Here is a 17,386-nt window from a genome sequence, read left to right on the forward strand (position 1 = left end):
CAGGAGGTTTAGTAGACATTTGTGAATTGAAAGCTTCAGAAAACCTATATAATAAGTAACTGTTTCGCATGTTCTTGGTAAGATTAAAATGTAGAGCATTGTGATTCTTTTTCATATTTTCTAACCATTCTTTCTTCTCTTTTACAGAGCATTCATCATTTACTTTTATTGTCATGCAAATTGTTTTCACAGAGTCAGGAAATTCACAACTTTCAATAATTATTTCATCAATGAATAGATGATCACAAAGATTGTTTCTAAGGAAATGATTTATTGAATTCATAAATTCTTCACGCGTTTTAAAAGGAAGGGAATATCTAAATTTATCATTTAGATCTTTAATTGTAATAACTCTTACATTAGGATAAGATTTGAACTCTACCTTGGCCATTTCATCCATAACAGATGTTTGGGATGTAATACAGTGTCCCAGATGGTCAGTTGTTATTGTTGTTAAATCAATGTAAAATATTTGATCTTTGAGATTATCAGAAGCACACTTTTTTGCTCTTTCTTTTAAAACATATGTCTTTCCTGTACCAAAGTTACCATCTATGATAAGGAACTTAGCTGTTGAGTGTACTGCTTGCAGTTGTTCATTGTTGAGCATGTAAACAGGAACATTATTATCTAGTGATATTCCATCATTCTTTTCTGTTAATGCTTTCTCAGTTTCTCTGCTCTTTGTCAATGGATCTGATATATCAAATTTATTCTTTATTGAAATGTGATATATGAGTTCAGCAACAAGATTTTCATATTCTGTCTGATCATGATTATCAGATATAACAAGTTTGTGTTCAGATATCTGCTTCAACCAAGTTGTTACATCACCAACATCTTGTAGAATAAATTGCTGACAGTTGACACAGGGATTTGTAGTTTCTTCATTTACAGTCAAATGTGGAACACATGCGGCCTTGACAAACACCCAATCTTTGGAAAGCATTTCACCAATTAATTTCTGCATAAAAGAAAAGTGCTGTTTTGTTTGATCTGAAGCCTCTTTAAGCAGTTTGAGTTTATCTCCTTGATCTTTAGGTCCAAGTTTAACCTCTATATTGATAATAGCATTATGCTTAGGAATTATCATGATGGTGTCCCATTCAGTCTTTTTTTCTTGCAGGCTAAAATTGTAAAACTGATATTTGTAAAAGTTTCTTAACTTATCATCAGGGATCTTGTATAGGAATGTATTTTCAATTTTAGTCGACAACTTTTTTCTTTTAGGACTTGGATTAGAAGAACAATGATCTTGGATAGAGCTGTCAGTGATAATATTCTGGAAATCAGATTGATTGTTCTCAACAACTATTTCTTGTTGCTTTGATTCATGATTGAAACGTTTTCTGTCTACCTGACTTTTTAACACCTAACATAAATGTAGCTAATATTTCATATTTTTTAAAATTTTAATTTGTTGAAATAATAACTAATACCCATTATGATTGTATAAAAAAGAACAATGATGGAAAGTCAAAAAAGATTTTTTTGTAAGTTTTACAAAAAGTATGTTATAGATATCTCAAATTAAGCTTATTTAATTAATCAAAATATAAATGATTGTGCCTTAAAATATTAAAAGAATATAAAGTTTAAAGGAAAAATATAAAGTTTATCATATGAAATATTAACATTCCTTTTTAAACAACCAGTTATCAGGGCCTTGAAATTCCATTGGATATTTCCTCCACTTCTTATGTTCCTCAATACAAGAATTTAGTTTCTCCTCTTCAACATCTTCAATGCCAAGTATATTCTTCAATTGGTTTTCATACTGATTAAAATCTGCATAATTATCCTTGCCTCTGGTATCTTTCCCTTTATTAGCCAATTGTTGGATACAATCGCCTGATTGAAAGCTGTTGATTATTAATGCTTCCATATTTGATTTTCTTGCTGCATTGACAAGCTCATGATGTAAACATTCTTCAAGATATTTATCCAAAATCTGAGCATCTTGCTTTTCCTTGCCTACTTTTCCTAACACAGTTGGTTTCTTGGGTGTTACAAAATGATTTGGAATAGCTATTAACTTACACTCTGGATCATAATAATAATCAGCTACTTTCTGTTTTATCTCTTCAATCTTATCTTTAACTTTAATTCTTTGTTCTTCCCCTGCAGCGCCATGAAAGTTTATACTCATTTTACTGATTTCTTCAGCTAAATTTGATAACTGAGAATCTTCTGATGTTAAAGATTGAGGATGTTGTGATGATAAAGGGAAAACTCCAAATTGAAACCCACAAGTACACTTGGTAGAAGGTATTGTAGACTCCATCTCAACTTCATTCTAAATATATTCTGCATCAACAATTAAAGGATGCCTGCTTGTATTAGTTTCCCCCTTTGTTTCCGCTATGATTTTCGTTTACAAATGTAATTTAATTCGAATTTTTTTCATAGATTTTGACTATGAAATGTGGTGTTTTTATTGTAAAAATGTAATCAGCTACCTGCAATCTAAGTTTCTGACAAAGATAAGGTTATAATTTTCTGTCTATGCGACGTAATTTAATATTGTTTTTTCTTTTATAAGCATTGGAAATCTTTCAAAAATTTCATTGTACATAAAATGCTATTTTGAAATGCCTAGAAGTCTTTTGTTATTGAAGCTGAAGGCTTCAAATTTGGGGTATTGGGTCTACTTGTGGCAGTCTTTCAGCAGTTAAAAGCGTGGTATTTCTTGCAGGCTTCCCTTAACATTAAGGTACCTTTCCAAATCTTAATTTCTCAAGGGGAGGGGAAGTGGAGAGAATTTCAAGAGTTTCTGGCTTTAATAGATACATGTACACTTAATCCCTTTATTTAGCATTCTTTAATTTTAGTTCTTTTTTTTTTCAAAAAAAACCAATAACTAACTCATTTTTAAAAACTGGGTTAAAAGATATTGAGGTAAAATTTAGTTCATTATTTTCTATGTAGATGTTAATAAAGAGGTTTTAGGCTTTTGCCAGAAAGCAGCAGAAAATGGCAAAAGATTTTCACTAAATTTAAATGTTTCTTAATGGGGTTGTTAATTGATAGATACTTATACTTCATTATATCCGTAACAATTTGGAATATTATAGTGGCCTATGAATTTTTAATGTTTTTTTTGAAGTCATAATATATCTTTTTAATAAGTTCATGATCAAACACAGATTACATACCTTCATATCACTACCAGGACCTGCACAACCTGTGTTTTCATTCATTTCAGTTCCACTGCCTAATTCCTCCATTTCTAAATAATAAAATTTAAGATTATGTAACTAAATGCACAAGTAATTTCGGAGCTCTTCTATCCAGTAGAAATAAGCAATTTTTATTGTTATCAAATATCAATTTTAATTAACACAATAACGTCAAAAATAATTTTTAATTTACATTTTTAATAATTGTTTCAGTCATTTGAAGCTTTACTGTAAAGTAGAAATAAAATTGCAGCTATTATTAAGATCTTTTTCTACAGAGAGAATTTGATAATTTCACCAAGTGTATATAATTTTAACACTTGAGCAAGACTTACCTCAACTAAATATTCAGCTATCTCATTGAAAAGAAGTTTATTCTTTGCAGGAGCAGCAACAGCGCTCCCAGCTTTCGTTGTAGCAGCCACTGAGTCAAGAGGATATAAGATCTGCCAGTTTTTATTTATATTTGTTGTTCTGTAACCAGTTTCTTTTCAACACCACTCTCTTGTCAATAGAACTCCCTAAAATTAAGAGAAGTTTAGTAAAATCTAAATCAAAATAAAGTTCAGTGATATTTCCTATTAGAAATTCTTAAGTTGAGTACTACCCCTGTTTCATGCTAAATACTGATAGTGAAGCTACACTTTATTAATATTTATTTCAAGTACTACAATATTTCATCCAATTATGGAAAGTAGTTGTTCTTGTCTTGATGTCTATGAAAAGTATTTGTGTTTTATATTATGATCAGGGTTTATACTTCATGATAAAACAAATTAGAAAATATAATGATACACAAAGGATAAAGTAATTGTTAGGAGCAAAGCTACTCATTAACTTCAAGATAAAAATTTACAGAGGGGATCTAACAAGAAAAGGCAATGATAAAAAAATTGATGTACATCATCAATGATGATACACAAAACTACCCCTTCTGTTTTAAAAGTAGAAGGATATCTGTGTGTCTGTCTGTCTATTGCAAAGGATCTTGCTACCCGCTGAAGAAATATGGGTCTTCCTTACATCTACGCTTCTTATAGGTCCAGGGAAAGTTTAAATCTAGTTTGGGTACCTCAGTTAACCTTTCCAATTTAAATTGAGCATAGAAACAAATTGCCCCAAAAATTTAGTACTAAAATTGTAAGAGGAGGATAAACTTCCCTCAAGTGTCCCTAGAGGCCTCTTGGGGCATTGCTTCAAGTTCATAGAGAAAGGAAACAGATATATATCATTTATAGAATAGTTGGGCTACTAATAATTTTATTTTACCTCTTACTTATACAGATAACTCCAAGACCAACAAGCAAAGCCTCTCTGAACCTAAACAATAAATATTTCTATCAAAAAATATATCTAGCTCTAAACGCTGTATAGTTGTTTCTTGTATGTTTGTTTTTTACTTCAAGTCAGGTTGGGTTAGGGTATATTGGGTACTAGGTAGCCTTGCTCAAATATACTTAAATTTTTACTTAGAAAAATAATTTTTATTTGCATATAATAATTTTCTAATGGTAGTAAGCAAATGAAATGGGATAGGAAGGGATATTATTTAAGAAGCTGCACTATTACAAAAATGTATACTTTTACAACTTACCTAACAACAGAAGATAACACCAAGGCCAATTTATTCTGAGGAGCAAAGCTTCTCTATAACTAAAATAAAAATGTAAATTAAGTAAAAAAACAATTTAAGTTTGAAAATCAGAAAAAAATATTATATAGGAAAAGCTGTGAAAAATATACTTTAAAGATAGCCTATTTAAATAGTAGCTGCGCTAAATATGAAATTTCACTGCTTACCTAAGCACAAAAGATAAGACCAAGGCCAAGTTATTCTTAGGAGCAAAGCTATTCTTAATTTTCTAAATATAACCTTTAATAATTATCTGCAATTTATTTATATAGATAAAATTAAAAGTTTAGAGTCTCTTAGCTACTAATTATATGTATATATAGTAGGTATGCTAACATTCTAAGAAAAGTAGGAAAAAATATTTATTTAATATACCCTAGTTAAAGAGTAAAGATACATATAATTTGAATCATTACCTAAGCACTAAAAATAACACCAAGGCCAGAGTTTTTCTTTAGGAGCAAAGTTTCTCTTACTACATAAAAATAACTAAAATAAAATATGTACATTAAAATTTCTACCTTGTATATGTGTAGAATTAAACAATATATCATTTATGTTGATTTTAATTTCAATTTAAGTTTTAAAATCAGCAAGTTGTCAATGTATATTAAACCCAGAACCACTTCATTATGTAATCAACATTTTCCTGGATATTATGTCTACGGTAGTCCATAAGTGTACAGCTTGACAGTACATTGTTTCTATTTGTTAAAGCAACACGTATGATAAAAGAAAAAGATTCTTTTTAAGTAAAATGCTTATATTTCAATCAAAATCTATATTTTTGTATATTTTACCGATCCACTTCATTATGCAAATCAAAAGAAAATCCTTTGGAAAACATTTGTTTTGCACTTTTAAAAATGATTCTGATAAAACATTATTAGATGCTCTTACTGGTGGTGAAGGTGAGCTAAATGTTATCTAAGTACATAACCATTACAAGAACTTGTCTATTAACCTATGTACCATTTTTTGTAGTCATAGCAGCCTCCAGTGGAGCCTCTCGACATGAAATTAACCATTATCTAAAAACTACATTATTTACTTTATGAATTTTAGTAATTAAAATTGCATTTTTTTTCTTTTTTAATATTGCTTGGCTGGAGGCTGCTATTACTACAAAAATTGGACCATAGTACAATTTATAAGTTTTCATCATGGGTATGCACTTTGATAACATTTAGCTCACCATCACCACCAGTAAGAACATCGTAAAGGCCACCATCCTCAAAATCAAGATTTTAAAATGGATTTTTTTTAACACATCAAAAATCATTTTTGTATACTTTTCAGGCTAATTTTTATTTTAACATGTATTTTGCTTCATCCATAAGACTGGGGGTCGGCAGCTGTCCTGTAAAGTGATAGGGATAGAATTTCTTTTTTTCAACTATTTCTTATTTAGAAAAATCATTAAAATCTACCTTAAACTGTTTTTCATTATAATTAATGCATAAATCCCTTTAAAAATTGTTATTTTATCAGAATTAATTTTCAAAAGTGGAGAAAAGGGCAAAACAAACGTTTTCCCATTGATTTTCTTTTGATTTGCATAATGAAGTGGATCGGTAAAAAATACAAAAATATAGATTTTGATTGAAATATAAGCATTTTACTTTAAACAGAATCTTTTTCTTGTATCACACGTGTTGCTTTAACAAACAGAAACAATGTACTGTAAAGCTGTACACTTATGGACTACCGTAGACAAAATATCCAGGAAAATGTAGATTGCATAATGAAGTGGTTCTGGGTTTAGTATCTGCAGAAAAGAGAGAAAAGGTTACTTAGAGGAACGGTCAGACATTACATAGTTAGATTAGAGTAGCTGCGCTACTTATAAAAATGATTAATTTTAACACTTACCTAAACACAGAGATAATACTAAGGCCAAGTTATTCCTTGGGAGCAAAGCTTCTCTATAACTAAAATAATAAATATGTCCAGTAATATCTCTAATATTCTCAAATTTATATAGAGGATACTAGAACAAGGATGATAACATCCATAAAAGTGAATCTCAGGAACATTAGGTCTAATAAACATAAACACTTGTTGAATAAACAGTATATATAAATGAGTAAAACAAAATAGTATTTATTTTTTTGCAAAAGTTATTCGAAAAATTAGATGAATAGGATAAGTATAAAAATTGTTGTGAAAAAGGTTTAAATGTAACATTTTTTAAATGAATGTACTGACTTTCTGGTAACGATTCCTAAATCGTACCTAACCCTTAAATGAATCATCATGCAAAGTTTAGAATTATAACATGCCTAAATGAACAAAAAGAGCTAACCCTTATGGACTGACCTATGGATGGACGTGCCCTAATTATAGAAAAGGTTCGCCTTTAAAGTTCGCCTTTAAAGAGAATATAGAAAATGTAATTGACAGATATATATTAGATATAGAGTAGCGGGTACATGGCAGATTTACCACTAGCAAAAATACAGTGATATTACTGTCATAAACACAGTGATTTGCTGTCATAAACACAGTTTTACTGTCAAATTCACACCTGCATTTTTAGGGGGTATGACAAAAATACAGTTATTGCACTGGCATATTCACAGTTTTGCTGTCAATTATACACCTACATATTGACAAAAATACATCTATTAAATTTATAATTTGTCAATTATACACCTACACATTGACAAATATACATCTATTAAATTTATACCTACTTATTTATCCATAATATTAATACATCTATTACATATAGATACATTATTATCCTAAAAGTGAAAATTCGTTTACTTACACCATAAGTGATATCGAAAGCTAACTGCCTAAAACTAAATTTAAAGATTAAAACAAGTTTATTATTTTGGGGTTAAGTAGTATAACTTATACAATTAATTTAAACTTATCTGTTATTATAGGTCTTTGATGATGATATAGAATTAATTTCAAGTAATCCAGAGAGTGCGTTTGAAAACTTTTCTAATGTTATCAATGAAAACTTTGAAAAATTTTCCCTTTTAAAACTTTAAAACCCAACAAAAGAGTTATCCCCCAAAATCCCTGGATGTCACCAGCTTTACTAAACCTAAGAAAGAAAAAAGAAATGTTATTTAGACAAAAATTTAAAGATAAAACCGTTGATAGCTTTAGAAAATTTGTCATTGCAAATCATATTTATAAATCTGCAGTTAGGAAAGCCATAAAAGAGTACTATTTTTCTAAATTCAATGAATTTTCGTCTAACATGAAAAAAACTTGGTCTACAATTAATCAAACAAGAATAAAAAAACGCATTTTATCCCAAATCTTTTTACTGATGATAACAGATCTTATGAAAACTTTCAAGATATTTGTGAAAGTTTTAACAATTTTTTATTAATGTTGGTCCCAGTCTAGCAGATGAAATTCCATTTTGTGAAAATGATTTTAATGACTACCTTGGGGTTCCAGTCAATGAAATTTTGTCTTTCAAAAAATCACCCCTCAAATAATTTTTTCTACTCTCAATAAACTAAAACCTAAACTAAGTTGTGGACCTGACAATATTTCTACTAAACTTTTAAAAGAAATTATGCCAAGTATTATAGATCCTGTTGTTCACCTATTTAATCTTTCATTTAAACATGGCTTTGTTCTAAACAATTAGTAGATTGATTTAACTATTATTAATAGTTATAAGTTTTAACAACTTGGTCAAAATATTTATAATTAATATTAATTTAAAAGTAGGTGTATTTTTGTCATAAAAACTGTGAATTTGACAGCATACTTGAATTTCATGGGTGTGAACTTGACAGTAAAACTGTGTTTATAACAGCGGAAAGGTGTAATTTTGACAGTGGATAAAAAAATATTGCCAAAAATACAGCTAAAAACGAAATTGACAAAAACACACCCAATATTTGTCAAAAACACAGTGGCTGTACTTTTGCTAGTGGTAAAAGTGGCAGCACCCCAGAGTAGCTGCGCCACTAATGATTATGAATTATTAAAACTTACATTCACCTTGCAGAAGATAAGACCAAGGCCAAGTTATTAATAAATATTCTGGCTATACTAAGTGTTAACGCATAGGCTTCAAGTTTTTTTTCAAATTAATTTTGTTGCTGGTATAAGCTGTATTTGTTTGTTAATTACTTTAGGTCAGCTTAGGTTAGGTTGGGTTATATTGAGTACTTTTCAGCCTCACATGGGTGGGGCTTTTCATTTTTAATTTATTTAAACAATGGAGGTGGGGGGTTATATGTGCTAAAATTGCATTTTATATGAAAGCACCCATATACTTTTAAAATATTTTAAATATTAGTGATTTACCCCATCGTATTATAAACAGCTTTCCCCGGATATTAAAATGAAAGATGAAAACCAGTTTTGTTGGCCATGAACGACCAAAGGCCTGGTTTGTTTGTTAGACGATGGTATATATGATTTTTCAGTATGGCTAAAAACCGGTTATAATCCATGACGTACATGACTTATAGAGTAGCTGAGCTATATAATTTTATTTCTCGTATTCATTCGAATCCGGTGGATAGGAACCGGTTCTCATCCATACGAAAAAACTATGTCTAGCATCGTAATATAAACGAATATAAAAATGTACAATCATAAGATTAAAACCTTTTTTTAGCCCGTGCCTTTGGCACCTCGGGGCTAAAAAACTGGTTTTAATCTTATAATTGTACATTCTATATCCGCGGAAAGCCGTTTATAATACGATGAAAGAAATAACTATTCTTACCTTAACAACTCAGAAGATAACACCTAGGCCAGAGTTGTTCTAAGGAGCAAGGCTTCTCTATAACTAAACAAAAGATACGTCTATCAATAATTACATCTTAAGTACCTAATCTTATTTGTTTGTTTTTTGTATGAGCTTTGGTTATGACTTATGACTTCTTCAATATTATTTATTGTCAGTTTTAGAAATTAACCCTTAACGGTCGGGGGGGGGGGGGGGAAGCGTTGAACGCCCCCCCCCCCCCTCCGGTTTTTTCTATCTCATTTTCTGTGTGTGAAAGATAAAGAGCCCAAACTGCGTGAGTTTTTAAAAATGGGTATGACAAATAACTGAGAGTTAGATTTTTTTTACTATCTCCATCCTGGCGGGCACAGGATGCCAACAAACCTTTTTTTTTGGGGGGGAGGGAGTGATGAATTAAGAGGAAAGTACAAACATAACCTGGTTAACGAGTAGCTGCGCTACTTATGAAAATATATAATATTAACAATTATCTAAGCACAACAAATAATAAATGATAAGGTCAAGTTCTACTTATTAGCAAAGCATCTCTATAAAGAAAAAGTAAAAATTAATAAAATCTTTAAATTTCATCATAACTTCTTCTGTTTTTAGTAGCAAAGCTAATCTATAATTCGAAATGTCCGTACGTCCATCTGACCGTCAGAGACAGAAAGGGGGAAATGTGATTTTTTTCGGCTCCTATAAAAGATAGAAGGTATTCAATGATTAAATATGTTAACATTCTTTCTATACTCACCAAGTTCATTAAGATTCGTCAATTGATTGGGGTGCCAGATCGATTCCTAGATTTTTAAGATTTAATGATTTTCTTTACTCCTATTCAAGATAGACAGCTGATATTTTTAAGTATTAAATAAGTTCATAATTAAAATATCCCCACAAACTTTCATTAAGATTTGTTTATTGGTTGGGGTGCTAGATGGATTCCTAGATTTTTACATTATAAATCTTACAAGGTTTCGTGATTTTTTAGATTAATGTTTTTTTATGAAACTGCTCTATATAGTTCATTTTTTTCGAATATCCATCCATAATTTTTGAGCTTCGCTACTTATGGATGTTGTCATTCTTGTTATTTTTTTTGTTTTTGTATTTAAATTTCAAAATTAAAAAGTCCAATGTAAATTTTGAGAGAAGTAAATAATTCTTTTAATAAAGAAACAGGATGTTTGTCTGTCTGTCAATACCAAAGGCTCTTGTCAACCGCCGAACCGATATTGTTCTCCTTTACTGTATAGTTTCTCATAGGTCTTGGTAAGAAGGTTTATATCTATTTTGAGGGAGGGTACCACCACCCTCCCAAGAGAAATTGCAAAATAAACAAAACAAGGATGACAACATCCATAAGTTGCGAGGCTTAAAAATTATGGATGGACATACGGAAAAAAATGAACTATAAAGCAGTGTAATACAAATTAAACATTAAAAATAAATCAATCAAAATAGATCACGAAACCTTTTATAATTTATAATGTGAAAATCTAGGAATCGAACTAGCACCACAACAAATAGGTAAATCTTAAAGAAACTTTGTGTAAATATGTAAAATGTGAATTTATTTAATCCCTAAAAATTTCAGTCGTCTATCTGGACTACCAGTTGAATAAAACCTTGAACACTTAAAAAAAAACTAGGAATCGATCTAGCACCCCAATCAATAAGCAAATCTCATTGAAACTTTATAGAAGTATTATAATTTGAACTTGTTTAATCCCTGAAAATTTTATTCTATATTGAATAGCAGTTGAAGAAATCATGAACACTTAAAAATCTAGGATGGAAAATATGAAGAATGGAAGCTTATATAATCCCTGAAAATTTAAGACGTCTAGCTTGAAAAGGAGACATTTCAAATTATATAGTAGCTTCGCTACTAAAATTAACTAACCCTTTCTAGCGGCGAAAAATATTTTTGGTAAACATCTTATCTTAACACAGATTGAAAAGAAAATATTTTACATGCCCCTAGAGACCTCAAGGTGCGTAGCCGCTAGTCCTCTTTTAAAAAGCAGTAAGGTTCATTTGTATGTCCGATACATAAGATCTCCGCAACCGCTGAACCGATTAGGCTATACTCTTCTGAGAATATTGCTATTGGTTTTAAGCTATTTTCCTGTGGACTAGGACACCCCCAAAAAAGAGAGAAAAAGCTATTTGTAGGAACGGTTGTTGAGTAGCTTTGCTATCTATGAAAATGTTTTAACACTTACTTAACTACGGATATAACACCAAGGCCACAGTTATTCTTGGGGAGCAAAGCGTCTCTACAACTAAAATAACAAATACGTCTTTAATAGTTCTAACTTATTAATGTGTATCTAACACATCTTCCTTATTTTTTTTCATTTTCTTTATTTTTTGAAAAAAACTAATATGAGTTTGAAAATCAGTAAATTCAATGTACAATTACATATGTAAGAGGTTAACTCACAAACAAAATATTAATTTTACATGTTTATTCAGACATAACGGACAGACATATCCAGGTTAAAAATTATGAAATTTTACTGCTTACCTAACAACAAAATATAAGACCAAGGCCAAGTTATTCCTTGGGAGCAAAGCTTCTCTATAATTAAAATAAATATAGGCAATAGTATCAATATTTCATCAATATTTATAAAAAGCTTTTCTACAATTAGGGTACGTTCATGCGTCACAGAGAGTTAGCTCTTTTCGTTAATTTAAACAGGTTAAAATTGTTCTATCAATTCCAAACTTTGTATCTTGATTCCTGATGTAGTAAGGTACGATTTACGATTTAGCAACTCTATAATCGTTACTAGAATGTCCATATGTCCATTTTAAACATTATGATTTTGAACTATTTTAACAACTCGATAAATCTGATTTTTTGAAATACTGATTCCTAGGACAGCAAAGTACAATGTTATAAGTGTTAATGTTCGTTAGTTTCAGAGCTTTACTTTTATGGATGTTGTCATCCTTGGTTTACGTATATTTTTGTTGTCAGAGTTATACAGTAATAAGAAGATAAATAAATTCATATTGTGGCTGTGCTAACATCGAGAAAAGATATTTGGAAAATCAGACAGATATAGAGTAGCTGCGCTATTTATAAAAAGAGGTAGTTTTGTTATAGATAACGTTGAGACCAAGTTATGCCTCAGAAGCGAATCTTCTCTTTAATTAATAAAAAAGATAACGTGTTTATTACTTACACTTTATAAAGATAATTTTAAGATAAAGGTATTAAGATTAACGGACAGACATGGTTAACGAGTAGCTGCGCTACTTATGTAAATGAATGATAGTCCTTACCTAACAACAAGGGATAACACCAAGGCCAGAGTTATTCCTTGAGAGCAAAGCTTCACTATAACTAAACAAAAGATATAAATACACTTCATAATTAAATACAATTAGCAGGGGCGTCCAAGCTTTTTTATTTGAGGGTGGTAAAAATTTCTAAGCGGGGAGGGGGGTAAAATGGCGCGCGAAGCGCCCCGCAAATTTTGTAAAATTTGCTTGGGGGGTAGGGTAATTACCTCCCCTGAAATGTGTTGGTGGGGTAAAAAGGTACCTACCTAATTATGAAATATTTAGTAGTAAAAATGAGCACGAAGCGCGCCAAATTTTTTTTTGTTATAGATTATGTACTTGGGTGGGTAAATATCCCCTCGTAAATGGTTGGGGGTGCCAACGGCACCCCCAGGGTAGGGGTAAAATGGAAAAAAATTTAGAGGGGTAATCACCACTTTAACCCCCCCCCTCCCCCCCGGCCCTTTGGACGTCCGTGACAATTAGAGTAGGTGATAACTCTACTCAATATATATTTTCCTTATAATAAAATACCAAAGGATCCCACTAACCGCTTAACCGATATGGTTCTCCTTTACAGTGTAGCTTCTCTTAGGTCCTGGGAAGGATCATAACTATTTCGCGGGAGGGTACCACCACCCACCTAAGAGAAATCCCCTAAATTAAAAAAAAATATTAAAAACGCCGCCTAGACAAAAAATGACTAGCCCCATCCAGCGGCGAAAAAAAATATTTTTAGTAAACAGCTGGTTTTAGCAAAGATTGAAAAGAAAATATACATAGAGGTCTCAACAGCCAACAGTATGTTAATCAATTATACAAAATAGAATGATGTCTGTCTGTCTGTCTCTCCTTCTGTCTGTCTGTCCGTCCGTTGTCTGTCTGTCCGTCGTCTGCCTGTCCGTCCCTTAAGAGCTCGGTAACCACAGAACCGATTGGATTCTACTCTTCAGGGTATATACCTATTGGACCTGTGGTGATTTTAAGCTATTTTCTTTGGGTTTGGGGGTGGGACACCCCCAACCCCCCCCCAAAATGAAAATTCCCCCCCCCAAAAAAAAATAAAAATAATTTTCTTGGATACACATTAGGCTATGAGCAGCACCAGTAGTACTTTTATTTAATTATCTCTTGGGGCAAAGCCCCTAGAGGTTAGGGGCGAAGCCGCTAGTAAATAATATACTAGAATAAAACTGACAGACATACATAAGATACATAGAGTAGCTGAGCTAATAAACAATTATGAAATTTTACTCCTTACCTAATTATGAAAGATAACTGCAAGGCTTGGCAGCAAAGCTTCTCTATAACTAAAATAATAAGTATATCCATTAATAACAAAACTTTTATATAATTAGGGTTGTTCGTCCGTCCTAACGGTTAGGTATTTTTGTTAATTTAGACATGTTAGAATTGTCCTATCGATTTCAAACTTTGCATGTTGATTCATGTAGTAGTTAGGTACAATTTTAAAAGTGTAGCAACTCTACAATCATTACCAGAAAGTCCGTGCGTCCATTTAAAACATGTTGATGTGATATTTGTATCCTATTCATCTGTTGTTTGGAATACTGATTCCTAGGACAACATAGTGAAATGTTATAAGTGACACATCTCTATAATTAAGTCTATGCTGTTTTTAAGCAGTTCTGCATAACATTTTCTTGAAATTTGTTAATGTTCGTTTGTCCACCCATTTCAGAGCTTCGTTTTTATGGATATAGTCATCCTTATTTTTTATATTTATTGGTTTCATGACATTTCCTACATAACCTTAATATAGAGTAGCTGCTCCACTTATGAAAACATGTATAACTTTATACATACCTAACTATACAGATGATAAAACAAAGGCCAAGATATTTATAGGAGCAAAGCTTCTTCACAACTAAATTAATAATTCTAACTCAACACTATAACTTCCTTATTTTTTTACTTTTCTTTATTAAATATCAGTAAATTTTAATGTATATAGTAGCTGAGCTAATATAATAATAAAGGAGTAACAAGCTATTTGGAGGAACGGACAGATATTTCTTAGAGTGAAGCTGTCAAAGTTATTTCTTAGACTTTTGCTTCCTCATATATAGAAAAAGAAAAAGACCTTTCACTAAAATACAATATAATTTTAAAAGTAAAAGAGATAAAGATAAAAAGGAGAAAAAAGAAAAAGAACTGATGAAATTGTGTAAAAAAGAGAAAGAGGTAAAGAGAAAATAAAAAATTAAAGATAGGAAAGAAAAAGAGTAAGAGAAAAAGTAGAGTGGAAAAGTTTTTCTAAAAGAAAGAAAATAAATAATAAAAAAACGGATCATAGAAAGAAAACGAAGGGAAAAATCTAAGAAGAGAGAGAGATAGATGAATTAAAAATAAGACAGCAGATATTTTACACAAAGAAAGAAAGAAAAAGAGAACGAAAGAAAGAGAAATATAAGAAGAGAACAAGAGAAAAACAAGAGTAAAATAGAAAAAGTTGGAAGAGACAGAAAGGAAGAAAGAGAAAAAGAGAAAATGTTGAGAACACGGTACATGATTTTTCAGAATTGACTAGAATCGATTTAAATCCAGGGAATATGAATATTTTAATTGGTATTTATCGTATTGTATTAAAGACAGCTTTCCGAGATGATTAAAAAAAATGTATAAGCCCGGGCCTTTGGACCTTTTGGGCTGACAAAACTGGTAATAATTATATGACTTTTGATTTTGATATTTGAATAAAATTGTCTGTATTACAATGCTATACAGATTTTTCAGTATGGCTCATAACCGTTTCTAATCCAGTGGAAATTATTCAGTTTCAAGGCCATAAATAAGTATTTAACCCTTAACACCCCCCCCCCCCCTCCGGTTTTTTCTATCTCTTTTTCTTTGTGTGAAAGATAGAGGGCTATAACTGAGTGACTTTTTAAGTAAGGGTATGACACATAACTGAGAGTTAGAATTTTTGAATATCTTTATCATTGCGGGCACAGGACTTAAACAAAGTATTTTATCTTACTAAAATATCCTCTATTAGTAATCCTTATACGAAATATAGGTGTTTAAGTTAATTTCAGGTTCCAGGTTTGATCCTCCAGGTCCTGATCCTAAATTTCATAAAGATCCGTCGCAGTTTACCAGCTGACCCACGACTGCGAGGGCTGGCAGCTGCCAATAACAGCTGCGGGCGCCGATATTTATGTTTTGAGATTTCTAATATAAAATTTACATAAAAATAAACATTTTCTGAAAAAAAATGTTTTCTTACATTCAAAAATAAGAAAATGTAAGCCTTTCTAAAATCTTAAGTAAAAAAGGGCCCAAAAACAAAGGTTGTTAAATAAAAAGGTGAAGGAAGAGAAACTTGACTTTGACTGAAATGCTTATAGTCGGAAATTCATTATCAGAGAGGGGACATATTTAGCCCTCTAGCTCTAATGGGAGCTGAGATAAAGGTGCGAAAAGTCGCCCGACTGTTCAGGGTTAAGATTTTCAATGGAAGTTTGAATAAAAAAAAATTTTCTTACCTTATGTTGTGAACTTGTTTGTGTTGTTATCACTATGCACGCCTCTAACTGAAATAATACAATAAAATAAAATTAAAGTAAAAAATTGTTTATTTTATAAAGATTTAAATATGGCGAGGAAGAGATAAGGCAAAGCAGTTAACATCCTTTTCCAGTATGGCTTTGAAACCAATTAATATCCGCTGGATTAGAACTTTAAAATCTACTATAAAATGATGCATAGCATCGTATTACATCCGACTATCTATGAATATTAAAATAAAAATCATAAATTTGATAATAGTTTTGTTGACACGGGTCTTTGTTAACAAAATGGTCTTAATGTTACCCTTATACATTTTATTTCATTATCCGCAGAAAGCTGTGTATAATACGATACGAAAAGTAGCTATCATTTTTTCTAATAGATGTAGAATATAGATGGATATTATGACAGGGGAAAAGTTGTCGTCAATTTACATTGCTATTTCCCATTTGCTATAAATTTGATATCAATTGTTCGTTTATCCAGTAGGAGGGGAGGGGATGGAGTAAAGGTGAAGCTACAAGTTTCATATGATTAGATAAAATAAAAATCTGTTGAAAGATCCAAGTAATATTAGATCTATTGGCAAGATAGAGATAAGGCAAAGCAGTTATAAAACATTTTATGTTTGTTCTTGAACTTTCTATGTATATTAGAATATGACGTGGATGATTTATAATAAACTTTTGTTTAATGTATATATCATTACTTGGATGTTGCAGCAGATTTTCATCAACTCTGATAAAGAGATGATCACACTGGTTAAGCGAGCTGACCAATAAATTGGGTCCATATAAGCAAGCTAAATTGACGTCTAAATTTCCCCTGTCATTATATCCTCTTATAACCTATATCCTTTACTTTTGTTAAATTTATATATATTTTTACCAACAAAAGTTTCTTGACAAATTTCAGAATCAAACTTTTTACAGAAGGTTAAAAATTTACTTTATCTTCATAGAGGGGGGGGGGGACATTGGGCTGTTTATTACACTAGTCCCCAAAGTTATATACAAA

The 17,386-nt window shown here is 31.0% G+C and overlaps 1 protein-coding gene and 1 long non-coding RNA gene across 2 annotated transcripts; both read right to left on the minus strand.

Annotated features, from left to right (window-relative positions):
* Positions 1–1,630: 1,630 nt before the first annotated feature.
* LOC145304383 (uncharacterized) lies at positions 1,631–9,593 on the minus strand. The gene is made up of 9 exons (XM_080146260.1): positions 9,530–9,593; positions 6,685–6,743; positions 5,229–5,301; positions 4,980–5,041; positions 4,774–4,832; positions 4,449–4,499; positions 3,515–3,700; positions 3,156–3,229; positions 1,631–2,296 (listed from the first exon to the last, which is right to left on the minus strand). The coding sequence occupies exons 8-9, from the start codon at positions 3,225–3,227 to the stop codon at positions 1,631–1,633; spliced, it is 738 nt and encodes a 245-aa protein (XP_080002386.1). The 5' UTR covers positions 3,228–3,229; positions 3,515–3,700; positions 4,449–4,499; positions 4,774–4,832; positions 4,980–5,041; positions 5,229–5,301; positions 6,685–6,743; positions 9,530–9,593.
* A 2,170-nt stretch (positions 9,594–11,763) lies between these two features.
* LOC145335036 (uncharacterized) lies at positions 11,764–16,402 on the minus strand. The gene is made up of 6 exons (XR_013885128.1): positions 16,345–16,402; positions 14,663–14,723; positions 14,097–14,145; positions 12,836–12,896; positions 12,069–12,122; positions 11,764–11,823 (listed from the first exon to the last, which is right to left on the minus strand). It is a non-coding gene; the product is annotated as an uncharacterized LOC145335036 (long non-coding RNA).
* Positions 16,403–17,386: the final 984 nt, after the last annotated feature.

Source organism: Acartia tonsa, chromosome 13, assembly GCF_053477335.1.
Source record: "Acartia tonsa isolate MP-2025a chromosome 13, ASM5347733v1, whole genome shotgun sequence".
In the NCBI taxonomy this organism is placed as follows: Eukaryota; Metazoa; Arthropoda; class Copepoda; order Calanoida; family Acartiidae; genus Acartia; species Acartia tonsa.

Bases quoted from the DNA above. Each gene is read 5' to 3' on its own strand.
- LOC145304383 (XM_080146260.1), bottom strand. From the start codon at position 3,227: ATGGAGGAATTAGGCAGTGGAACTGAAATGAATGAAAACACAGGTTGT. The intron at 2,297-3,155 runs GTATGTAATCTG...GAATATATTTAG, and splicing joins GTCCTGGTAGTGATATGAAG to AATGAAGTTGAGATGGAGTC.